General features: G+C 32.8%; 1 protein-coding gene, 2 long non-coding RNA genes and 1 pseudogene across 8 annotated transcripts; 2 read left to right on the top strand and 2 right to left on the bottom strand.

Annotated features, from left to right (window-relative positions):
• Positions 1-2,846: 2,846 nt before the first annotated feature.
• On the bottom strand, positions 2,847-6,230 carry LOC120577129 (uncharacterized). Of its 6 annotated transcripts, none has more exons than XR_005643180.1 (7): positions 6,021-6,230; positions 5,716-5,904; positions 4,157-4,369; positions 3,737-3,793; positions 3,587-3,647; positions 3,320-3,370; positions 2,847-3,205 (listed from the first exon to the last, which is right to left on the bottom strand). It is a non-coding gene; the product is annotated as an uncharacterized lncRNA (long non-coding RNA). The 6 variants fall into 6 exon arrangements; XR_005643179.1 differs by having other exon boundaries at positions 5,716-5,915; XR_005643181.1 differs by having other exon boundaries at positions 5,716-5,811; positions 6,021-6,229.
• Positions 6,231-15,106: 8,876 nt separating this feature from the next.
• On the top strand, positions 15,107-16,287 carry LOC120576959 (leucine-rich repeat extensin-like protein 1). The gene is made up of 3 exons (XM_039827832.1): positions 15,107-15,130; positions 15,218-15,293; positions 15,659-16,287. Exons 1-3 carry the CDS (start codon positions 15,107-15,109, stop codon positions 16,285-16,287), a joined length of 729 nt encoding a protein of 242 aa, XP_039683766.1.
• A 5,826-nt stretch (positions 16,288-22,113) lies between these two features.
• LOC11439364 (alanine--glyoxylate aminotransferase 2 homolog 3, mitochondrial-like) lies at positions 22,114-23,347 on the top strand (annotated as a pseudogene).
• A 1,874-nt stretch (positions 23,348-25,221) lies between these two features.
• LOC11445026 (uncharacterized) lies at positions 25,222-25,853 on the bottom strand. The gene is made up of 2 exons (XR_003006940.2): positions 25,741-25,853; positions 25,222-25,643 (listed from the first exon to the last, which is right to left on the bottom strand). It is a non-coding gene; the product is annotated as an uncharacterized lncRNA (long non-coding RNA).
• Between the last annotated feature and the right edge of the window lie 569 nt (positions 25,854-26,422).

Below are 26,422 nucleotides of genomic sequence, written 5' to 3' on the forward strand. Positions count from 1 at the left end.
TTATATTAACTGAATTGATTTTTATACATTTATTGCTTTCATTTTCTACAATCGAAATTTAACTTAAATTTATATCAGCAACAAATTTACCATTAATTAGAAAGTTAACCCTATGAAAAAATATAATGAAATATAAACATACGTTAGCGTATTCTTCAAAAAAAGTATACGTTAGCGCAGTAGAAAAAGCGGATAGACGGGTATGGGAGTGATTATTTCGTTGTTAATAAAATCAAGTGTCTCTTTTGAATCATTATACATTTTGTTTATGAAGTGTTTCTTATAAGGGATAACAACTTTTTATTTCACATAGGACATAAAAATCCCAAAATTATAGGAAAGGGAGGTACATGAATGAAAAAAAGGGAAGCGGTTGTTGTATACAGGGCTCTTCCATTTTATTTCTCCAAGATTTCTCAAATAAGAACATCACTTATATGCTCCAGTTTAATTAACATTCCACTTGCTATGTTACATTGACTTTTTCAAACAAAAAAAAAAACTCGCAAAGTATGAATAACTGATATGACTAATGTATAAATATTATTTCACTCTTTTTGAAATGTCTTCGTCCTTTGCAAGATTTGGATGTGTTATCAAAGTTCTGTTCTTATTTCTTCTATTGGTTTGTCTTAGATTTTTCTAATTTTATATTTGGTGATAGAGTCAAATGGCTCGAGAAATAATATAGGGCATATGTGTACTTTAGGTAAATTGTGTTAATGATGGGAATGATTTATGTCTTCATCAAACCCACCCTATAATTGTCACTCATGTTTCATGCATATTCATCCTCCATAGATCGATGACTATGCATCACAAAACTAAGTATATATTAAGTAACTCCATGTTAAAGAAGTGCATGAATTACATATCTTATATTTTTTTTTATCAACTTTGATCCTTCTCTTTTTGATCAAGCTTTATCATTCTTTTAACTAATAATTTTCTCCAAGATATATCAAGAAAAACTAAACCATCATTGATGTTGAAAAAAAAAACATATTGTTTATGAGTTACATGTGTTAGCGCATATATTAAGTAACTCCATGTTAAAGAAGTGCATGAATTACATATCTTACATTTTTTTTATCCACTTTGATCCTTATCTTTTTTATCAAGCTTTATCATTCTTTTAACTAATAATTTTCTCCAAGATATATCAAGAAAAACTAAACCATCATTGATGTTGAAAAAAAACACATTGTTTATGAGTTACATGTGTTAGCGCATATATTAAGTAACTCCATGTTAAAGAAGTGCATGAATTACATATCTTACATTTTTTTTATCAACTTTGATCCTTCTCTTTTTGATCCTTCTCTTTTTGATCAAGCTTCATCATTCTTTTAACTAATAATTTTCTCCAAGATATATCAAAAAAAACTAAACCATCATTGATGTTGAAAAAAAACATATTGTTTATGAGTTACATGTGTTAGCGCAGTAGAAAGAGCGGACAGACGGGCACGGGAGTGCCCGTCTGAACGCTAGTAGATATAATAGGAAATTACAACTAAGAACAACTATCAATGAATAGCTTTGTACAGGTGACACAAGTCAGTTTTATTAGAGGTTAACATGCTACAAACCTTTAGCTTCCTATATAAAATTGATTGTAACGGTTTCTAATCAATCATTGAAAACATAATATCAAATCCAAAGTTAGCTACAAAATATTCTATGAATTCTTTGAGATTTTACATGGTATCAGATTAGCCTCTTGATCCATGTCGTCTGAGCATTCTCTGACGCCATCTCCTCGCCAGAGACTCGTGTCCCTACGCCCTCCCTGGGCGTCACCGAAGTGATCCCAATCAATTTCATTCCACCCAACTCCTTTATTAAAGATGAACATTCCTTTCCTTGCTCATAGAAGTTTGGCAAGTGTACCAAATACTATCGAAGTAGTAAAAATATCGTTCCCACAAGAACTGGTTTTAATCTCAATAATTCAATTACACTGTAAGTTAGGATGGCAACTTCACATTGAAATGCGTTCTACTTTCACAAGCATATGTGTTCTAAGGTATGGCAACTTCACATTGAAATGCGTTCTACTTCCCTTGGGAATCGTACGGTACCTGATTGCCTTCTTCAGATTCGAAAAATTGTTTATAACCTATATTTTATAGGTGACATTGTTTCTGATAGTTACCACACGATTTTAGTACACTTATCTCTGTTGTGGAAAACATGTTTGATATAATTATTCATATTGATGAAGTAGAATCACTCCTTCTTGCACATGAGACATGAAGATGAGGCTTCCTTAATCTAACTTAATCCTCTGCATCTCAGACTTCGTCTACCACTACTAGAAAACTCGAATTTAGCGACGGCCATTTTCCATCGCAAAAGAGTTAAAATTCCGTTGCAAACAACTTTCTGACGGATCTTGCGACGCCTCAATAATCCGTCGTAATAATGGGGGTCGGAAAAGTTGACCGACGGAATATCAAGTCCGTCACTAATTGCGGCGGCTCATACATGGTCGCAACACTAAATAACTGTCGCTAAACCTCCCATAATATGGATATATGAAACCCATTTTTCCGTCACAAAATACCGACGTTAAAAATATCCGTCACAAATTACTGAGAGAAAAATCCGTTGCAAATAACTGAGAATAATTCCGCAGCAAAATATTTGGGAATTTGCATAGCGTTGCTATGGTATCCGACGCTATACTGCAAGACAAGATTTTTGTGACTTACATATTTTCCGTCACAAATGTTTTTTTTTTTCCCTTAAAATTAGTTTAGGAAATTTCTCAATTATTTCTCAAAACACTTTTGGAATATAAAACAAGGTGATCAAAAATCACAAGATAAAATACATTAATATTTGATGAAAAACCTTTTTGATTGCGTTCACAAGAATCACACTACTTATCTTTTGCATCAAAATATATTGAAATAATTACTAAATAGTATTAGAACATTTACTTTAAACTAAAAGTTATAATCAAATTTTCAAAATAATATGATAAATAATCAAGTAGGTGGACACAAATGTTAATCCTAACTCGAACGATGAGGTCGATAAGGAGGTAGATGCGAATGACCTTGTGTAAAAGACTCCATGAATTTCTGGAACCACTCTTGGAGCAATCGCGAATCCTCCTATGACTGTTGTGACTGCTCTCGAGCTAAAAGTGAATCCTCCTGTGACTGTTGTGACTGCTTTAAAAAGAGATTTTTTTCTTCGAAAATGGATACCAAACGAGGAGTTCAGTGAATAGGTAACAAGTTAAATTTACAGATTTCACTAAAATAAATAAACAAAGTACTAATCACTATTAATCTCAGAAACTTACCCAACGCCACGATTCAGCAAGGCAGGACCTCCACCTCGACCGCCTCTAGGCCTGGAACATCCCAAACAAAAAAGTAAATAAGTGATTGAAGATTTCAACATAATTTGAACCATTGGAGGAAAAAAATATCTGACACTTGCTGCCTATTTTGATCTAGTAGTTTAGATATAAACATCAATTTTCACCATTCACAAATAAATATGTACTCCATCCAGGGTGAAACTAAGTGTCCATATAGACATTCCCTCAAACATGTTATGTTCTCACCTTAGTTTTGGGATACCACATGAATATGAATAGGGCAAGCTTCAATTCATACATGGGCAACCTTCATAAAGTTCCGGCGTTAATTTTTTGTACAAATCTTATTGATCAAAATTGAACAATATACAAATGACTAAAAACTCAAGGACTCACCACCCAATAACTACATTAGAAAACTTTTCTAGTACTGTGAGAAAAGCTACAATGATCCTGCAAATTAAGGATGAAGAAACACATAAATCAAACAATGATTATTAACTCTATTCGCACATGGCAGACAACATTATCATAGCATATAATTATGTATGCTGCAATTGAAATGCTTAAAATGAATGCTACTACCAAACATGCTTCTGATAAAATCACAAGCCACACAATTATATGCCACATTCGCATTTACATAAGACTAAGAGTGCAGGAGGTCACAAGAGAGCAGTCATAGTTTATCAGATCTCATATCAGATAGAGACAATGAAACACAAACAACAAAGAATGATAAAAAGGGGAAGATAAAGAAAGAAGAGCTTGAAACAAGAAAATCACAGACAGTTAGTTCATCACAAGAAAATACACCTGTAACTTTTCAATGACCTTTTCACAGTCCATTCGTGAAAGACAATAGATGATGCCACATTCATCAAATTGATTTTCCCTAATAAAGCAACTCACGACCATGTAAACTCTCCAATTGATGAGAAATTCAAGCAGGGGTGAGCAGAGACCCTAATGACCAGACACTTTCATGCTTTCGGTAGCTCTTGTCGTTATTGAGGATGGGAGACAGGGCTGCCAGTGCAATCAGAATGTAACATAAATCATCAATTTGATCAGAGCCAAAAAAGCTATGATTTTCAGTCCAATATTTTATATTTTAAGGGATAAGGTAAGGTAAGGTCACTATCATTATTCATTAGTATCAAGTAAGCTTTTAAGGGTTGTTCTCCCTTATTAATCATAAACATTTGAACGTATGAAAGAAAGCCATGACAGTTGTTTAGGAATTAGTAGATTGAAGCAATGAGAAAAGAGGCACAACAAAACACATAATAACATTCTAAAACATGATTTAAGGCACTTTCTTCTTATTATAATTCAGAAATTCCTTTATTTTCCTAAATGAATGGACCACACTAGTCAAAGTTATTCATTACTTGTGGTTGTGACTTCCAAATCAAATCAACAAAAACAATTTTTAATTAAACATTTTAAAAATGAAAGATAAAAAGGTTTAGCAAAGAAATAAACCCCACAAAACACAACAACATTTGGATTAGTCTAGAAAGTTAAACAACTTTACTAGACAAAAAGAAACCATTATGTCTAAAAAGCAACCAATATTTAGACTCCCTTACAATATTTAGACTCCCTATCAGCAGTGGCGGAGCCAGACCTAAAATTTTGGGGTGGCAGCTATAAAAATAAATTAAAATATATAAATCATATAATATACAATACGACCCATTTCAGTGTCGTTCATTAAAAATTTCAACAAAATAATAAAAACCGATCATCATATTCAAAGTGATGCTTTACGCATCCCGACTTTTCATCTTAACTTTTCCTGTTGAAACAGTTTCAAAATCAACATAATTTCAAAATCAACTAACAATACATGGTTTCAATGTTACATCAATTCTAATAACATTCAAATTTCATAAGAATAGCTGGTTTCTTTTAGTCTTGCTTTGTTCTCATTCTTAAACCATCAAACAAATTTTGCTATTTTATTATTCTTTTCATATACTACTTAGCCGATTGATTACCAACTAGTAATTAACATTATCTTTTATTCTTGTACTACCTAGAAGCATAGTTATGCTTCTAGTAATCTTTGCATATATGTAATCATATATCCTCATTCATACTCAAAATACCATAATTCATCATACATAGCATAATTATAATTAAAACTAACAGGGAATAAACTAGCGATGCATAACAACAGCCACACAACATGAATTTCTAACCCTATCCTCATCATACATAATTGGTCAAAACATCATACAACAACATCAATTTCTTATATCTAACATGCATGCTTCATGAATTCATGCATTAACTCTCAACTATTAAAATTCCAATTCCATAACTCTTTAACCAAATGAATAAGGGATGAAGGGAAGGGAACCCACCTCTTGATTCTAGGAGATGATGATACTAATCCTCAGGTTCTTCTTTTTGCTTCTAGTTTTTCCAATTCCAAGCTTTGTCCCCAAATTCCTCTTTACCTTAAGAACCCTAATTTCTTTAATACTCTTGATCAATTAATCTTCAATCCATCTTCTCTAAGTTCCCTTTTCCCTTATACTAAGCTATACATCCTAATTTAAGACTTATATGAAGGATTCCATAAATTAATTTTACCCAAATTCCAATTTTCCTAATTTCAAACCCTAACATGAAAATTCCAATGAACAAGGAGAAGAGAGTTCATTACCTCAAATAGTAATTTCATTGGTGCTTCCTTCAGTCTTCCATATAGTCGATGAGTTCTTTCCTTTCCTCTTCTATGCTCTGTTCTTTTCTTTTTCCTCTTCTCTCCCATCCGCCCCCGTTTTTTTTTTCTTTTCTTTCTTTTCTCCTATTAAATATCTATCTTAGGTGATGGCTTCTATGAGAAGCCTCTAGATCTTTCTTTTCTTTTCTTTCTATTTCTTCTTATTTTACACATACAATGCTATATGTTCATACTTCATACACATTTACTCATAAAAATAGTTCTAACTAAATCCTTTTTTCTTTTTTTTTAATATTATGCTGAATTTCTAAAATTTGAGACTTAGAGGCTATTTAATTATAAATTATATTAAAATTCAATGACCTTAAGTTGATAAATAAGTTAATTTAATTGAATTCCTAAATAAATATATCCTTTTTTTTATTGGGGTATTACAACTAGTTTCATAAATTTAATTTTTTTAATTATTATTAATTATCACATTCACATTTTTCACATTCAATCCTTTAGAGCATCCATAATGGTAGTTCCTTAATAGAGACTCCTCAAATAGACCCACGTTACGCGTCACTTATTTATAATATATTAATAAAAGTACCTATTAAGGACTCAATGACTCCAATGCAATACACTAATAAGAACTCAAATGAAAAGTACTTAAATATGCCCAACTAACTTTGCATCATTAAACAAAAGTAATTTATTAATTAAATTATAAATTACCTCATAATATTTAATTACAATCCTTAAAAAAATTATAAAATATTTATTTATTCGTATGAACTTAAATTTCTACCACATTTGATAATAATTTGAAAATGGAAAAATTAACATTACAAATTTTACATTGCTTGTTAAAAAATAATAAGAATTAAAGAAAGGTTGGGTGGGTAGAAAATGGTGCAAGTTGTCCAACTATTCCTATTTGTTTTCTTTTATTTTAATTTTTTTTATAATAGTGGTGTAGTGGATATAATTTTCTTTTTAAGGGTTTTTTTATATACACATTTTTGAAGTTTTTTTTTTTCCGAACATTTTTGAAGTTTTAATCCCATATTTTAAAAACCAACTTTTTGATCTCTATATTAAGGAAGTCAACAATTTTTTTTGATCCCCCACAAATTTTGATGATGTCACATCCTCGTTAATGACATGATGCTGACCGTGTATTAATGAGGTATAAAAAATGTTTTCCATGTCATTATTATTGATTAATATTATTATTTATTTTATTTTTATATTATAAATTAATTAAAATAACTGTCTCCATCTTTACCATCAACATTCAACACTAACACAAGATTAATCACAATCCATCATCAACACTCTTAAAACTCAATCCCCAAATGTGTATGTGGTTGTTGGTTGTTGAAGATGAAGATTTGTTGAAGAAATTTTTATAATGAATACTAACATTGTAATATATAAGTAAAAGAAAAATATATTTTTCAAATCATTATGCCAAGTCAGCGTCACATCAATGAAGTTGTTGGGGGACGGGGGACCAAAAATATCCGTTGACTTTCTTAATAGAGGATCAAAATGTTGGTTTTTGAAATAAGGGTATTAAAACTTCAAAAATATGTGAATAAAAAGACCAAAAATACATTTAAGCCAAATTTAGATTTGAATAAAAAATAAGTAAAAATGAAGGAAAAAAATGCAAATTAGTGGGATCATGTGTTTGTTAGTGGAAGAAAAGGAAAGATTTTCAAAAAAAAAAAAAACTAAAATAACTTAGTACTAATAAAAACCAATTAAAAAAAACCTAAAATAACTTGTACTAATAAAACATAATTAAAAGAAATAACAAATGAGTCACCATGGCTTGATGGTAAGTTGCATTGAATGCAGTTTCAAGGTTGCAGGTTCAAGTTTCATCTCACATTTTAATTAATTCACATTTTTCATCATTTAATAAAAAAACGCGAAATTCTCTTTGAGACGGCATCCAAGGACGTCGCAAACCAGTTGGGGAATCTGCGACGGAATTTGTAACGGAATAGTTATCGATGGAATTAAACCCTCGCTAAGTCCCTCACAAAACTATGTAATGTCACATTTCTGAAGGAATTTATGACGAATCAGTAGCGACGATAGTATCCCTCGCAAATCCGTCGCTAATGACATCAAAAGAGTACCCGTCACAAAATCCATCACAGTTTGCGACGGGAATTAAATCCTCACAAATTTTCGTCGCTAAAACCGATTTTTCTAGTAGTGTACCTTTGAATCTTCAGGCACTCAGACCTTTGTCAATGTTACGTGTAACCGTCAATTTTTCGCTAGATTTATTTTAATTATTTCTCATGTATGTTTAGTGTTGTTGAAAATTGGTGTTTTATTTGAAAACTAAGTGAATTGTTTCATAAGCTATTTTGAGGGTTGAGAGAAGAGTTTAATTGATGCGTTTGAGCCTTGGAACATGACTTTAATGGATTTGGGAAATGGGGGAATCAAAATAAGCAATTTTGGGGTATTTTTGACGAAAATCAGAGGCGAAAACACACCAAAGAGGCTTTTTCGCAGCGCTGGCGCCTGCACTGGAGCGCTAGGTGCCTAGTTACTGAGAGCCAGCGCTTGGCCACCATGTGTCGAGCGCTAGGCGCCCTATAGTGCAAGTTTCTATTTGCATTTTGTTCCGGGTGCTTTAGGGGCGATGCGTATAGTCCCTAGGTGATCTTTTGTTGTTTTCATTAATATTCTTGCTGGAACATAGTATGCTTATACTTACTTTGGTTTTCATAAATGAGAAGAAACTTGAATTTTAGAAATGAACTTGTTTGGAAATAATTGGACAATGAATTTTCTTAAAAACAATGATGATGTCTTGACTTGTCTACTGTAATGATGAACTTAGATGAAGTATGTAGACTTGCAATAGAAGTATAATAACTTGGAACTTGATTTTTTTTAAAAAGGTGAAAAATAGACGAAAACTTAGGATTTTCCTAGACGAACTATTCAATAATAAGTGTTAAAGAAATCTCAAGGTTCAAAGAGCTTTTTCATGATTATTTATATGTTGCATAATAGAACCAACCGTGATTCAAGCTCCATTATTAACATTTCTCGAACTATATTATTATAATTTATAAACTTTGATTGACCATTTCATGATTGTGAAAACAAACATATATCAAAGTTGAAACCAAAAGAAAAAAAAAAAAAAAAGAATACGTGTTTAAAGAATAACCTATATTTTGACAATAAATAATGAGGAGAATCATCAATCCAAATAGTATCAATGGAACAAAATGTAAATGTTGCGAAATTATGGGTAGCAATTTTAGCAACTCTTTTCACATAAAAGTATGAACTAGAATAGCTTGATGGGGATGCCAACATGAACTATGTATACTTATTAATTTCAATCAAATGTAAAATCTTAAAATCAAAAATTAAAATTTACATAAATTAGTTAGTAGAAAAAACATAGAAACATGCCAATTGGTATAAGCATACCGATTAATTAAAGAACTTATATAAATAAAATCAATCAATTCAAACACAACTATAGTAGTACATATGAACGAGAATGAGTACATCAATCCATTTCCTAATTGTTGCCTTCTTTTAAAAGTAATACAAAATCTAGTAATCTTTTATGCACATATTTATACATATTTAATCAAAGAAATCACAGTTATGAGTGATACACCATTGTTTCTTCATCTGTCTGAAATGATTTACTTTGTTTGCAAATGAGACATACTTTTTTCTTTCTATGAGCCATTGTTTACACAGTTCAACAATAGATTCAGTCTTTTCGCATTTTTAGCCTCCAGCAAATTTTCATTCGAATTAGATTTCAGGTCAAATGGTCAATCATGGTGGTCATCTGCGTCAATTGAAAACACCTACAGGCTACAACTTTTCATTCAAGCTCAATTTTAAGGCAAGAAACATAATCCAAAATTTCATCAACAATTGAGTGCTAGTGGCAACTAACCTACTGTAAAACATAACTAATTGAAAGATTTTCAGACAACTTTAACGAGGTTGACAAAAATATAATTTTTTTTTAAATAGTTTGTTTAAAGAAAATATTTTTTCTTTAAAGACTTTAAGTATTCAAAAGACCTTAAATTTTAAAAAAATGATGGATAGGAATTTTTTTTTTCCTAATAACATTTTCTGAATTTTTTTTCATTTTGGGGCATTTTCTAAAAGTAGTTAAATAGGCTAAGTGAAATATTTTCTATGAAATTTCAATAGAGTCTCTTTTGTGAGTATGTCGTTTAAAATGATACGGTGACTTCATATATGATGTTTATGATATTGAAGACATCACTAGGTATAAGAGATGTACTTAGTTCACCTTTGTAATAGATATAATAGGGTACTAAGTTAAGAATTTCGGAGGTTATTCTTAGTTAAGGGACTTCGTTTGAGTTATGTGGACCTACTCAGATGCCCCAAAGTATCGATCCAACAAACTATCAGTTAGACATATAAAGTTATGGCAGAAATGTATTGAATACACACATGGACAGAAAGATACTTCAGACGCAAGTAAGCACTGCAGGGCAAATCTGGATTCCATTAGGACCCCAGTAGAAAGGCAAATCCTAAGTGTTTCAGTTATTAATAAGTTAGGTATGTGATTAGTTACTGATAAGCAGATAGGCTACGGACCCGAGGTAACTAGTCGAGCTCACAACCAGGATGAGTTCAGACCACGACATGTTAAGACAATTATAAAATTTTGAGAAAACTTTCAGATTTAAGGAGATCCTATAAGATAAAATGTGGATTAATTCAGGATGTGTTACATGTTGTCGGTTAAGGAAATATACTTCGAACCCTTTTGATCATGTATAAACGGATACCATGGAGCTAGGATCAAAGATATTATAAGTTAATCGCAGTGGTTGTTAAGTAATCTCTAAATTTCGAGGACGGAATTTCTTTATGGGGGTAGAGTGTAACATCCCGCCCATCAGTTATTGTATTTCCAGTAGAAGGTACCCGAGGATGAACATTTATGAAATTACTCCTGACAGAGAATGTTATCAACGTAGTATCATACAAGCAAGTTCAGTTATCAGGATCGATTTAAGTACGCGTAAGACGAAGGGTAATATTGTAACTTGCACACAAGAGTATATATATGGTTTATGCCTCAAATATCTTCATTTTATCTTGTCCTTTCTCTCTCTAGAAAAAAGGAGCAGATTTGGTCTCTCCCTTCCCTCTACCTTACACCCTCCCTCTCCTCTCCAATCTCCCCTAAACTCATTCCAATCAAGATCCATGTTTGCGCAAGGTTCCTTCAAGATCTTAGTAGTGTTTGGAAGCTTGGATTGGGTTGATTTCACTACCTTTCCTCAAAGAAGAATCTCATGAAGCTAGGGTTTGGTGTGTGAAGCGAAACTTGAAGTTTGAAGCTTGCTATTGCAGAATCATATGTGAGTTCTTAAGATAGTTTTCATTACCTAAGGGTTGTGTGAACTTGTGTGAGATTGATCACTTAGTTATGTTAAAAAATAAGAAGGTTAGAAACCCCCTTTGTGCTATAATTCATTAAAACATGTTAGAGTTGCCATGCATTTCAATTCCTATTGTTTTTATGTATTCTGGATTTTTAAGGTACCTTAAGATACTTGTAATTGAGGTTTTTGGAGTAAAAATACGATTTCTGGACTGATGAACTTCGCTTGAAGCGAGCCCAGCTCGCTTGAGCGTGCAAAACGTTGAGAAGACTGGCTTGCTCGCTTGAGTGTTCGCTCAAGCGAAGTGAAAGTCGAGAATAACCATTTAATCTTGTGATTTAGGCAAGTTAGGGTAAGTTGCGTATGAATAAGAATAACCACATATGCATTTACCGATATATGGGTAGATTACGGACCCTTGGCAAACAAGCAAGTAAGTTAGGTGTAAGTACCTTATGTATGAATAAGCTAAGTAATATGAACATGTCGTGTCTCTTGTTATTCACGCCAAGGGGATGCAAGAGGTTCACGTCAGCGGGACGGGACACGCTATGCAAGGTAGGCCCGCACGACATTAAGAAGAGTCCGGTGTTAGCCTCAGATAGGAATTTCACCGGTCATGTTATGGGATTATATTCCGGGGTTACTCCACTCGGAATTAATCCGTAAAACGAACCAAGATAATGTTGTTTGTTACATGCTAACCTCTAACATAATAAATGGGTACGAATATGATACGATACGATGTGACTATGCTATGATGTGTATAGGTATATGCTTCTGCAGCAAGTTATGAACTCACTGTCGACGATATTAGCCTTCCCCGTTCGTCCAATCAGAATATGTTATGCACATGATATGTTTAAACCATGATAGTGACGGTTTCCGTCATAGTGGTCTTAGTTCCCTTGACCGCCACGGTATGCAGAGCATTTAGCAAGACTTATAAGTTATGGTATGTAGAGATTTATGGCGATCTTAGTTATGCACGATCGTCTAGATAAGTAAGTTCCACACACGTAAAATCAACTGATTGGTTGTGTTGTAGATACGTGGTAACCCTAGGTTTTTTCCAATTTTACCTATAGCCTAGGATTAGGTAGAACTCAGTGAGACATTATGTCTCATCCCAATCCGTATTTGTTTCAGATCAACAGGTTGGTTTAGTAGGATGTAGCAGACATGTGGCCGAATGGATAATCAACATGTGCTCGTTCGTACCGGTTGCAGGAAATTCTTATGGATTCAAGTGTATAGGACTATGTATTGGATATATAGTATTTTATTGTTGGTTGTACAACGTGTATTGTTTTATCAATTTATTCATTCGAAAACTTATGTCGTAAATTTTAATGTATAAAGTACTAAAGATAATACACATGCTAAACTTTCTAGATACATTTAGTATAGACGTTATAGGGCTAAAGAGCATAATTTTAACAATGTTATTTTTGGGCTAGATTCTAAAAGGGTGGTGGATAGCTTCCATAGTACTTGGAATGATGTATCTGATCTAGGAGCTATTATCAGAGAATGTAGAAATATCTTCTCATCCTTTTTTACAAACTCAAGGGTAGAGTTTATTAGGAGACAAACAAATGAGGTTGCTCATAGACTTGCTAGGGCGGCCACATTTTATGCTTGTATTCACTATTTCACTGTATTACCTGATTGTATTCAAGATGTTCTTATGAATGAAATGAGTTACTACCTCCGTTCCTAATTATAAAACCCTTTTGGGAATTTTTTTTGTCCCTTTTTATAAGACTCCTTTGTTATTTCCAACTACATTAATTATTTCTTTATATACATGCCCCTATTTATTATTCATCTTTTTCTTCAATCAGAAATAAATAACACGTTGAAAACATAAACCATCCCTCTCTCTTAAAGAATAAAATTGTAAAAACAATAGTAATTACAAACATTTTTTTTTTGAAGGAAATAGTAATTACAAACATATTTAATACAAATATCCATTATCTTAATTTCCGTTGTTTTTTCAAAAAATCCATGTAAAAGTTTAAATTTGACTAAATTGAGTACATTTTGATTTTTCTTATACCTAAAACCGTGGAGTTATTTCTCTATACATAGAACGAAAGAGTAGTAATTAACAATTCTCCACCAAAAGAAACATACAACAATAGTTAATGAGAATGGTTAATGTCTGGTTAATAATGTATTTAGTCCAAATTTGAATCAAATGCAAAAATTTATATATATGTAGGAAGAAGAATGCTCCCTCTGTTTAGTCCAAATAATGGTTGATAATGTATTTTGTCCAAATTAATGGTTATTAATGTCTGGTCAATAATGGTTAATGATGTATTTAGTCCAAATTAACAATACTCCCTCTAATTAATATTATTAAAAAGAAAATAAATTTATGCATTTGATCTAAAATTTGGACTAAATACATCATTTTTTCTTCTTTTGCTTATATATATTTTTTCCAATCAAAAGAATTATAATTTTAAACTTTAAAAAAGAACTATACAATTTTAAATTTATAAACTTTTCCTTTTGGCGGATTTTTTTTTTTCTAAACTTTTCCATTCAATTTTTTTAATATATGAAAAAAACTTTTTTCTCAAAAAAAATATATAAGAATAAAAAACCTTAAAATGACAGTCATATATAAAAATGGAGAGCTCAATTCATTCAGGGGTTCACTGAAATTTTTTTAGGTTGTTAGATGCTAATATGTGACCATATGTCATCATCGATGACCACATGATACGCATAACATTAGGAATAAAAGAAATGATTTCAAAATTGATACGTATAAAAAATAAATAAATAAATTAGAGATTAAAACTAAAATTTACTAATTTTTTAGGATGAGAAATTGAGAATATATCTGGCCTTAATTCAAATTAAATATTCTGTTACTAATTGATGAAAGTAGTATAATTGAAAACTTTTGGAGCACATATACATTATAGGTTTAAATATGGAAATGGTCCCTGCAAATATCTGGCGTTTTGGTTTTAGTCCCTATAAAAATATTTTTTTGGTTTTATTCCATGCAAATATAGAATATTTGGTTTTGGTCCTTGGTATTTTGTTTTAATCCTTGTAAAATCATTTCATATTAAAATTAGTCCATATAATATTCATTTTAGTACTCATTTTGAGAGACTAAAATTAAATATTCTACATATTACAAGGACCAAATCGAATATGAATCAATTTTACAAGGACTAAAACAAAACACCAAGGACCAAAACCAAATTTTTTATATTTGCAGGGACTAAAACCAAAAAAATATTTTTACAGGGACTAAAACCAAGCAAGGACTATTTTCATATTTAAGCTTACATTATAATTGATGAGAGTTTTTGCATTTTTTTTTATAGAAATAGAAACTCGTGTTTATGCAATTGACACAAATACAACTGGCCAATATCAATTATAATTAATTGCAATATCTCACAACAAAGTAAACACAAAATCATCAAAGCGTAGAAAGCGTATGAAATTAAAATGTGTGACTGTATCACAGCTCATCATTTCCATTTTTTCCATTTCTGAATTTTGTATAGAGGTTTTAGGTTTTCAGATGCAGCATAAATAGTTTAATATGATACTTTAGAGGAAGAGCCAAATTTCTGAAGAACATACACAATGGACTACTCTTCTGCTGAAATGGTAAAAGTAAAATACAAATTATTCTAAATTTTTATCATTCTTTTTTCCACCAAATTTATAATGTATGCTTTATGTTCTTTTTTTCAGATCTGCGTTCTTAAAGTAAATTCAGATTGTGCAGGATGTAAAGAAAAGATGATGAAGGTCTTGAAAAGAATTCATGGTATTTCTCTTTTCCCAATAATTTGTTTGAAATGTGAATTCAAAACATGTGTTTTTCTTTTGCAAGTCACTTACACGGACGCGGACATCGGACACAGACACTGACATGCAGCTAATAATTTGAAAAAATCACATAATTCAGTATAATTACAAGTGTCGGTGTCGGACACGACACGTGTCCGACATCGAGATACGCCTAATCCGAGGAGTGTTCGTGCTTCATAGTTGCGTACTCGTATTATTTGTACTATTGTGTTCTGGTATTTTTAATTTCAATATATCATATATATTTTCCATTCAAAAAAATGAATAAATAAATAAATAAAGCATTTGATTTGACTTTTTTTACCATACATTTGATTTCAGGTGTTTACAGTATAACTATGGATGGAGATGATGGGACTGTGAAAGTTAGTGGGAGAGTAAACCCTAATACCTTATTGAGTGTTCTTGAAACGAATGGAAAACATGCTAAAGTTAAGTATGTAAAGTTTGAAGGTGAAGTTGTTGAAAGAAATCCAAATTACTATGGTGGATATGAATATTATCCCTATGATTATGGTATGGAATATTACTCATATCCACCACCATTGCCATTTCCTCAGCCTCAAGTCTATCATCCTTCTCAACCACCTTCTTTTCCGCCACCACCACTGATGCCATACCCTAATCCACCAGCTCCTTCATCGGGACCATTCCGGGCGCAGCCTCAACATCAGCAGCCACCTCCACCTCCTATGTATGGATATGGACCGCCTCCTCCTACATCATTTTTCCCACCACAATGTCCACCGCCACCAGCACCATATCCTATGAATGGTAATGGACCGCCGCCTCCCACATCATTTTTCCCACCTCAATGTCCACCGCCACCACCTCCTATGAATGGTAATGGACCTCCTGCTTCAACGTCATTTAACCCACCTCAACATCCTCCTAAAGAAGAGAAGTCATCAAAACAAAAAAAATTGCGCAAATTATGTGTAATAATGTAGGCAGTAGAAACTGTTGCATGCCTTGTACAATGCAATGTCATAACATTTCTATTGTTTCCCCACATTGTTTTTCGTTAGGTTCATCTAATTTATTAGATTTGATTTCGTTCGAATCAAGATAAAATAAACAAAAATAGACTTTTATTCTTCTGATTTGAATTTGTGGATGTCACAATTTTTTATAATTCCGGTAAAATGTTGGCAAAACATTAACTACTATGATGTTTTGTATAGTATTATGAAATTCTTAAATGATGGTGTGAAATCAAATGATGTTCAGCTGGAGAACATAAAATTATAGTATCCAAAATTGAAGTCATTTTGTTAAGTGCACCACAATTTTCTTATAATAAGATTTCCTATATTATTAAGTAAAGTTTAAATTAAGGTGACAACTAGGGTACCCATGGAAGAATGATGGGTAATTTACCCCAACCAATACACATTAGCCACATAAGCACATTTTTAAGTGGTATCCATGAACTATCTTGACCCTACCAACAAATTGCTCATTTTCATTGGTTGGTGGGTAAATTACCCACCATTCTTCAAAGGTAATTTAGAAAAAACCTTCTTGTCGTTTGCTTAGGGTTTTTTGTTGATTTGCTAGAGTTTTCCCTTTGTTTTTCTTTGATTAGAGAGGCTGTTTTTTGGTTTTATCGCTTTTGTTGCATTTTTCTTTATAAGCAAAATTTATTAATGATGAGCAAACAAGCACAAGATGTGCAAAACCGCTCCAAAATTGCAAACAAATTTACAGAGAAAATTTTCAACCATACAAAATGAAACAAACACTTGAAAAATCAACCAAATAACATAACTAGCCTATTTAATTTTTTTCAACGTGTACTAGCTACCAAGATTGTCAAAATCGAGACTTTACTTCAGGTCGAAAGGGAATAGCAAAATCGGGACTCGTAAAATCGCAATCAAAATCGAAGGATTTTACTCAAGGACTTTTGTAGAATCGATATAGGAAATTGTAAAATCGCAATCAAAATCGAGGGATATTACCCAAAAATTTTAATGCTAAATATATGTTATAAATGGTATATAGTCATAAATGACTTAGTTTATAAGAAGCGCCATTTACAGCGCCATTTACAGTAGTGCTTTGAAAGCGCTAGCTAAAGCCAAAAAAAAGCCCCATTTTTGTAGTAGTGTTGAAAGAGAAAAAAAACTACTTTGTGCAACTCCATCTCAAGCTGCTCCTTTCTAACTCACCACCATCTGAGATAAGAAATAATCACCATCCATACTCAAACTTCTTCATCTCATTCTCAAATGACGGTGACAAGTTCAGAACCATAAAACTCAAATGCACTGAAGACAAGGTGATAGGTGATGAATATCATTAAAGTACTAAATTATCTACCTATTCCTATCTAAGAAACTAAAGATGATACTGATATTCTTCATTCCTTCGTTATGAGATCATACAATGCTTTTATAGCTAAATGCACACCCACAATAAGACAAGTGCACCCTATCATACTCAATATTACTCTCTACGTTAGATCCTCCGAGTCATCATATGAGTACTCCTTCATTATGAGATTAATGTTGGGTGGTTTGTAATGTTGTAAACGCCTCCAAGTGTTGGCTTGTTTATTGTGTAGGTGACTTGGTCTTTTGATGTATGTCTACCTTAAGCCTTTGTATTTTCTCAGTGGTTATCCTCTTCGATCCTTAAGCAGGGAGCCAATATATATGAAAATTCATTTGTGTGTTTTACCAAGTTGCATTCTCGGGAACTTTTATATATATAGCAAGTTGCAGTAGACTTACGAGCATTGAAAGAATACTGTATTATATTAAAATAACATAACAATTTATTTAGAATATAGTTCAAAGCAGTAATGGTATTGGTTTTATTCCCTAAACTCAACAATGCATAAATAGATAGGAGGCCACAACAAAAGAGATTCTCGCTTTATGGCTCTGTACATTCCCTGCCAATTCAATTCCCTCACTTCATCATAACCCTAACCATAGAGAATTGACTCAAACTTGAAGTTTGGGAATTTGCCAAAATCGTAGCACGATTTTTGGATTAGTTTTTGGACTTTTGATTCCGGAAATATTGTAGAACGATTTCTCAAAATCGTAGCACAATTTTGTGCTGAAGGGAAAAAAAGAAACGTCAGCGTGATATTTGTTCCAAATTTATAAGCCAACAAGAAATTGGTAACAAACACTAGGGTTGGGATTGATTCACCTTGGAAAACTCTATTAGGATTGAGTCCCTTGGTCACTGGAAGAGATTGAGACTTTGGGTAGAGTTAGGTTTGCAGACTAATTCTTGTAACCCTTTTTTATATATCTTTTGTAAAGTTACTCATAATTATACTGGAACAGAGGGCTGCTCTCTCCTTCAGACTAGGTCAGTATTTGACCGAACTGGGTAAATAAATTCCGTGTGTTCTCTCTTTCTTTCTCTCGTTGTTTTCTAGTTTTGTTTGTGTTTATAATTGTCACTCACGTTGATATTGGTTGCTTGATTACTATGCTCCACACATCAAGTATTTTATTTGTGTGATTTTTCATCGAATTCACAACAATTGGCGCCCACCATGGAGCAAGGATCAAATCGATAATCACGTACCATGGGTTCAAAGTGCGATATTGAGAGGTTTATCGGAGATAATGATTTTGGGTTATGTAAGGTAAAGATGGAAGCAGTGTTAGATAATCAAGTACCATGGGTTCAAAGTGAGATATTGAGAGGTTTACCGGAGATAATGATTTTGGGTTATGTAAGGTAAAGATGGAAGCAGTGTTAATACAAGAAAAGTTGAGAAAGCTTTGAAGGGTGAAGGTGCGTTACTGGTCACCATGTCACATGCGGAGAAGACCGAGATGGTGGACAAGGCCAGAAGTGCCATTGTATTGTGCCTCGGTGATAATTTTTTTAGAGATGTAGTGAAGGAACCAACTACGACATCGGTGTGGTCAAAGTTGGAGTCTTTGTAAATGACAAAGTCTTTGGCTCATAGGCAATTTCTAAAGCAACAAATCTTCTCATTCTAGATGGTGGAGTCAAAGGCCATCATGAAGCAACTTATGGAGTTAAACAAAATCCTTGATGACTTGGAGAATATTGAGGTGCATCTTGAGGATGAAGATAAATATATACTCTTGTTGTGTGCTCTACCGAGATCATTTGAATCTTTCAAGGATACCATACTCTATTGCAAAGAAGGTATTGTCATATTGGAAGAAGTTCAAGTGACTTTGAGGACCAAGGAGTTGACTAAGTCCAAGGAATTGAGAGCTAATGATGGTGAAGGCGTAAGTGTTTCAAGACGGAATGGTGGAGGTTGAGGTAACTGGGGAAAGAGTGGTAACAAGTCAAAGCTTAAGTGCTTTAACTGTAATAAGATGGGTCACTTCACGAAGCATTGTCCGAATAATAATGGTAACTCTGCACAAATTGTCTCTTAGGGTTATGAGGATTCGGGAGCTTTGGTAGGGTCTTGTTGGGAGGATGAAGAAGGTGATGTTTCTCACCTTGTGAATGATGCCTTGTAGAGCGGTGTTTGTCTGGAGAGATGTTAAACACTCAACGTTAGCCTGGAGAGGCGGTGAGAAGAATACTCATGGTCAGTCTGAAGAGGCGGAGGTATAAATACTCGTGATCAACCTTTGAGGTGGAGTTGCAAGTTGAAAAGCATAGTGGGTGTAAACATTTGGATGTTGAGGTAGAGAAATCTCAAATTGATGTGGAGTTGAACACAACATGAATGGTACGACTATGGAGACCTTGGGTGTTATGCTCTAGGTGTGAGCAAGGGAATTCTTCATGAAGACCGAAGGCATTCTAGAGTTTGAAGAATGTATAGCATGGCTTGTTGGATTACCCTAAGACCAAGGGTGATTGTATGCAAGGAAATATTCAAGGAAGCGGGAGACGTCTCGTGGTTGAAGAGGGTTATGGTGTATACTTGTGGAACTACCTAAAATTCCTAGTGTAGTTGGATGCAAGGATGGTCTTCAAGAAGGCAGAAGGCATTCCGATAGTTTAGGAGATTGGGTGGAAACTTGTGGAGCTACATGGTGTAGTTGGAAGCAAGGCAAGATGAAGCATGGAGAGAGAATCATGGTGGTTGATGGTTAAATGGTTAAATTGGCATCAACACTAATTTAGAGTCAACCAAAATCGTAGCACAATTTAGAAAACCGTAGTACGATTTTTGGACTTTTGATTCTGGAAAAAGATTTTTTGCTGAAGGGAAAAAAAGAAACGTATCTTCAGCGTGATATCCGTTACAAATTTATGAGTTATTTTCCTCTATAAATATAGACCTTACTACTAGAAAAGTTTCATATAAAGATGGAATTTAGAGACGGAATTTAATTGGTCTCTAGCTGAGACGGGATCAGAGACGGAAAATAATAAGTGGAGACGGAATCTGAAATTCCAACACCAGAGACTGAATTAGAGACAAAAATATCCGTCACAAAAATTTTCCATGTCTAAATCGGTCTCTAACAAGTATAAATAAAAAAAATAAAAAAATAATATATATGTAGTCACGGAGTTCAGAGACGGAAGGGAGTATAGACGAGATTAATTTTTCATTAGAAAAATCCTTCCAACCCCAAAACTTCCCCCATCAGTTCATATTTTCTCAAAACCCTAAAACAATTTTCTCTCTGTCTTCGACTGATCTTCCTATGTCTTCGACGGTTTGCGGTTTATGCGTAGTCAAAATTTTCTCTGTCTTCGACTGATCTTCCTATGTCTTCGACTCACAAAAAACCCTCATTCTCCAGAAATCCTTCATTCAAGACCCTCCTTCACCCTCGTTTTCTCTCTGTCTTCGACTGATCTTCCTATGTTGGCGACGGTTTGCGGTTTATGCGTAGTCAAAATTACATTTCTTATCTACCCTCGTTCTCCTTCACCTTCATTTATCCTTGTTTTTGCATAGGGTACGAAGCTTCAAGGGTCTCATCCACACCTAATGATTTTGAGTGAGTATTTGTTGTTTTATATTTTATTCTTGTTTTTTGTAGAAGTTCTATTGATGAATTTGATTCTTGTTGTTTAGGGGGATTTTAGGGGTATTTTTATTTTTTTTTGATTTGGGGGAAAATTGTGTCGATAGCCAAATCTCACATTGAAGTTGTCAATTTTGGCAAAATAGAATTGATTTACTTCTTTTCATCCTTTTTTTTTTTTGAGTCATACTTCTTTTCATCCTTGTTTACTTCTTTTTTTAATTTTTTTAACTGATACTGACACTCTTTTCTCATTGAACTTTAGGTTGGTGGTTGATATTTCAGCAACTACAGTGAGGTTAGTTTGAATAAATTGCTTTGTCATGCTATTCAATGTGTAACAGTACATTTCATTACGTAAAATAATTCATAAATTGATTATAGAATCATCATGTAAGTTGATTTTTTGTTATCAATATTTACAAAGTTGCTAGAAATCAGACACCCTTTATGGAAATTTTTTAATTGGATTTCTCTGTTTCTAGATAAGCTTTAGACTACCTTGATTATAGACTATAACCTATTGGGATTTATCAACTCAAATTACTCAATAACTTGATAAAATGTCATACATTATGTTCATATTCAGCAGGGGTATTGAGTTGGATATTCACCATCATTTATATAGTTACATGACAAGCTTAGTATAATGAACACATAGAGGAAAGTTAGACAAGAAAGCATCATAAATGATTCCCTGTTACAGGCAAACAACTGGTATATATTTCTTTTTTCAAAAGTTAAGTTTTGAAACTATAATTTTCTTTATAATTACACCAGTGCGAAAATTTAGATTACCAATAGAATTTAGAGTATGGAAATATTGTCTCATGTTGTGTGTGTTTATGTCTTAGCTTGATTTGGATAGTATAATTTTGATTTCTGTAAAAGCTTATGTATCATGAAGTACAACTAATTTCTTTAAAAATTGTAGGTCTTTGTATTGCTAACGTGGTTCAATCTAGGTTTGATCGCAATGGTAGCCATTTCTAGGGATTTGAAGCCCATGGTGATCAACCTAATATAGTAAAAATGGCAAAGGTAACTAATTCTTCTCTCCTTGTCAGAGTAGAAAGAATTCATCTTCATCTAATTTAGAAAATAGAACAGCTAACTCTCTGTGCCAAAGAATATAGAACATCTATATCTACACATGATGAAATGCATAACCTTGTCAAGTATGTATGCTCATTAGTGTTTGCTTCTTTTCTTGATTTTTCTTTTGACAAGGTATTGGAAATGGCATTCCTCTTGGTGTTGTTGTAACTACTCCTAAGATTGCAAAGGTCTTGACTCACCTAAGTTACTTTAACAACTTTGGTAAAATCCTATTTTTACAACTTTGGGATTGGGCGTTTTAAAAGTAATAGAATAGTGGGGTCCAATTTGAAAGAGAGGCTTAACGCACTCAAAGACAAACATGAATGTAAGGTTTCTTCAGTTATCCTTTTCCCATCCAAGATTAATGCGCAAGAAAGAGCTCATGTAATGGAGAACAAAAGGTTATATCTAAACAGCTAATCAAAATTTGTTTTTTCTCTCTCTCTTTTTGTCTCTAAATAAACTTGTATTTTTTCTTTTATAGTAGTTGTTGATGTGAGGGGAAAAGGTTTGGTCCTTGAAGTTGAACATGTCATAGATTGTGAACTTAAAACACCAGCAAAAGATGAAACATTGCATGTGATAGACCAAATGAAAGGTAAAGTCTCAATTCCATAGGCTAAGTTGTTCTGGGTTTTCTGCAGTGAAAGTTTTGGTTCGTACAATGATCTTGTTTTTGAATCATTTTATCTTACTACTTTTAAACCTGATTTATAGAGCCTGAAATTTGATCTAAATCAGTTCTTTAAGCCATATTTTTATTTGTTTTCTATGCCACTAATCAACTTTCGGCTGTTACCACATAATTAGGACTGCTGATTCGAAAAGGTGGCTATTATAGAAATGTATTTGAAATACACCTATCTTATGTTTCAACAAAGAAGATGCAGATTACATTATAATTCTGTCTTTATTACTTACAGCTATCTTGGTTTTATTACTTACAGCTTGCTAATATTTTTGGTTACAGATTTCGTAGTGGATGCTATGGATTTCTTGTAGATGCTATGGACTACACATTAGATGTCGAATATACATGTATTTCTAGTAGATAATGGTATGTTATTATCTATAGATAATGTTATGTTATTAACTACATAAGCAAAATTCATTAGGAAATCCATAGCATTTGATGTTATGTTATTATCTATATACACTCAAGCAAAATTCATAAATATACATGTATGCTTATATAGTATCCAACAGCCAACGTGGAATTGATTTGAGGCAAAAGAAAATTTAAGAAATTAAAAAATATATTATTAGAGACGGATTTTATGATCTGTCTCTACAGAGACGGAATTATATTCTTCGGAGACGGAATTTAATTTGTTACAGCATCAACGCCTAGCGACGGAATTTTATTGTTAGCAACGGAAATTTTCCGTCTCCGATAGAGACGGAACACAAAATTCGTCTCTGAACAGTTTAGAGACCACTGATTTAGCAACAGAACATGATCGGTCTCAAATTCCGTCTCTAACAAGTTTAGTGACGGAAATATGGCAATTTAGAGACAGATTTCTCCCGTGTCTAATTTCAATTTTTCTAGTAGTTATATCATATGTAAACCTTGAGAGAGAGAGAGTGAGAGAGAGTGAGAGAGAGAGAGAGAGAAAATGGGCTGAAAACAAGGGTTTAGAAGCCAACAACAAAACTAGGGTTTGTAGAGAATTCTCTTGGCAACAAACACTAGGGTTGAGATTGATTCACTTTGGGAAACACTATTAGGATTGAGTCTCTTGATCACGGGAAGAGATTAGGATTTTGTGTAAAATTAGGTTTGAAGACTAATTCTTGTAACCCTTTTTGATATCTCTTGTGTAAAGTTACTCATCTTTAAAATGGAACGGATGGTTGCTCTCTCCCCCAGACTAGGTCAATATTGGACCGAACTGGGTAAACAAATTTTGTGTGTTCTCTCTTTTTTTCCTCTCGCTGTTTTCTACCTTTTCTTGTGTTCTTAATTGTTAGCCAAGTTGTTTTTGGTTGCTTGATTATTTTTCTTGACACATCAAGTATTTTATTGATGTGATTTTTAACGAATACACAAAATTATCAAACAAAGATTTATCTTTGTCTAGCGACCGACAACTTGTGGCCTTCATCTAGTCATGAAGTCAAGCTTGAGTTTTTCCATTATAGTCACTTTTATTCATTCAGAAAGGAAGCAGTACAAGGAAAGGGTCAAGCATTAGAGGCTGCAAGGCAGGGGATCTCCATCCATTTCTTGTTCTCCCTATAGTATGTTTTTTCTATTGTTTTTTCATGATGTGTGTTGTCATGTGTAGCTAAACCTCTTTGATTAGGGTTCCACGATGAACCCCTTATTTGTTGGATTCTATTAATAAGGTGTTATTCAGTTTATAATCTAAAGTTTGATTTAATTCCTATATGTCCGTTTTAATATCGTATCTTAGATGGAGCCAGTTTAATCGACAACCCAAATTCCATTGGATCAAGGAAATAGGGAATTGCTTAGTTTCACAATTAATTAAATCTAAGTATGAACTTAGGATTATAACTCGTCTTAAGGGAACCCCGCAATTGCAAATGATTGAACTACGGGGTTATTAAAGTAAACTTCCACCAATTCATCATAGAGTTATGTTCTACTTTCTTAAATCCAAACATAAGACAAATTATAAACGAATAATTACTCGATTTAATTTTCATTAAACACGAATGGCGGATTCAAGGATTCCATAATCGTTGTACACTTCTGAATCACAAAAACATAATCTTGCATTGATCAAGACAATTAAAACCCTGCAACAACTATTAATCTTTTCTTTTATTTCATTTTCTAATAAATTATGCTAATTATCGAGTTGAACTACATCCACGTGGAGACAATAACTTACTGTTTTTTTTTTTTTACATAATATGATTGAATGCACTTGCCTATTTCGTCCATCAGGTACATTTCTCAATCATCACATGTACAAAATCCAGTTCCGAATTCAAGAAATAAAATTTTGGCTTTGTACACCTCGCTATCTAATAAATTATGCTAATTATCGAGTTGAACTACATCCATGTGGAGACAATAACGTACTGTTTTTTTTTTACATAATATGATTGAATGCACTTGCCTATTTCGTCCATCAGGTACATTTCTCAATCATCACATGTACAAAATCCAGTTCCGAATTCAAGAAATAAAAATTTTGGCTTTGTACACCTCGCTATCTTAGGAAATTTGCAAAACTCTATTTTTATACAATCATCTGTTTTTTTACATCTCCAACCTGTTGGAATGAAAAAAGAGAATAAAACAATGTTACTAAAATGGAATAAAGTATCATGTATACCTAAGGAAATTAAAAAAGGTTTAAAGTGGCTTACCTTCAACGCTCATTGTAATAAAAAAAAGGGAAATAAAGATAATTATAACATAAATATATTTTCCAATTTCAGCCATATTTTCTCCCTTATGCATTCAATAAATAAAATGTGGTTTTATCGCTTTATAATTTATAAAATATATCATCTTTTTATATACACAAAATAACTTTTAGAGGTTATCGAGTTGTAGAAAATTGTCTCTTAAGTATATTAAAGTGTTGCGTTTCTCCTTTCGTACGCTTGTAAAGTTCAACATCTCCTCCTAAAACAAGAATCATTATTAAATGCCTATAAATTACATAAAAGTAATGTGTTTGTCACTTTGACACACTTAGTGCAAAGCTCGCGTGAAAACTTTACCATTCATAAGAAATTGTTCTTATTTTACCATATTTCCAATATTTTCTATCCTTTCACATAAGAGAAAAGAAAGAGTCGCAAGAGGTATAATATTGTTCGATTTCATGTGATTCCTAGGCTATTATAGAGTTATCGTTGTTATATGTTATACTAGTGTGTATACCTGTGCACCACATGGGAAATATTCATTTTAAAATTATCTAAAATACTTTAAACTTCATAGGATGGGACAAATGCCTATAGGAATGGAACACCTTGTCGGATGATTCCAAAGCGACCAATGGTTATATATTTAGCATAGCTAGAGGAGCTATTTCTTTGA

This window comes from Medicago truncatula, chromosome 7 (genome assembly GCF_003473485.1).
Source record: "Medicago truncatula cultivar Jemalong A17 chromosome 7, MtrunA17r5.0-ANR, whole genome shotgun sequence".
In the NCBI taxonomy this organism is placed as follows: domain Eukaryota; kingdom Viridiplantae; phylum Streptophyta; class Magnoliopsida; order Fabales; family Fabaceae; genus Medicago; species Medicago truncatula.

Coding starts and splice junctions, on each gene's coding strand:
- LOC120576959 (XM_039827832.1), top strand. CDS start 15,107: ATGGACTACTCTTCTGCTGAAATG. Junction 15,131..15,217: donor ACTACTCTTCTGCTGAAATG/GTAAAAGTAAAA, acceptor TCTTTTTTTCAG/ATCTGCGTTCTTAAAGTAAA. Junction 15,294..15,658: donor GGTCTTGAAAAGAATTCATG/GTATTTCTCTTT, acceptor ATTTGATTTCAG/GTGTTTACAGTATAACTATG.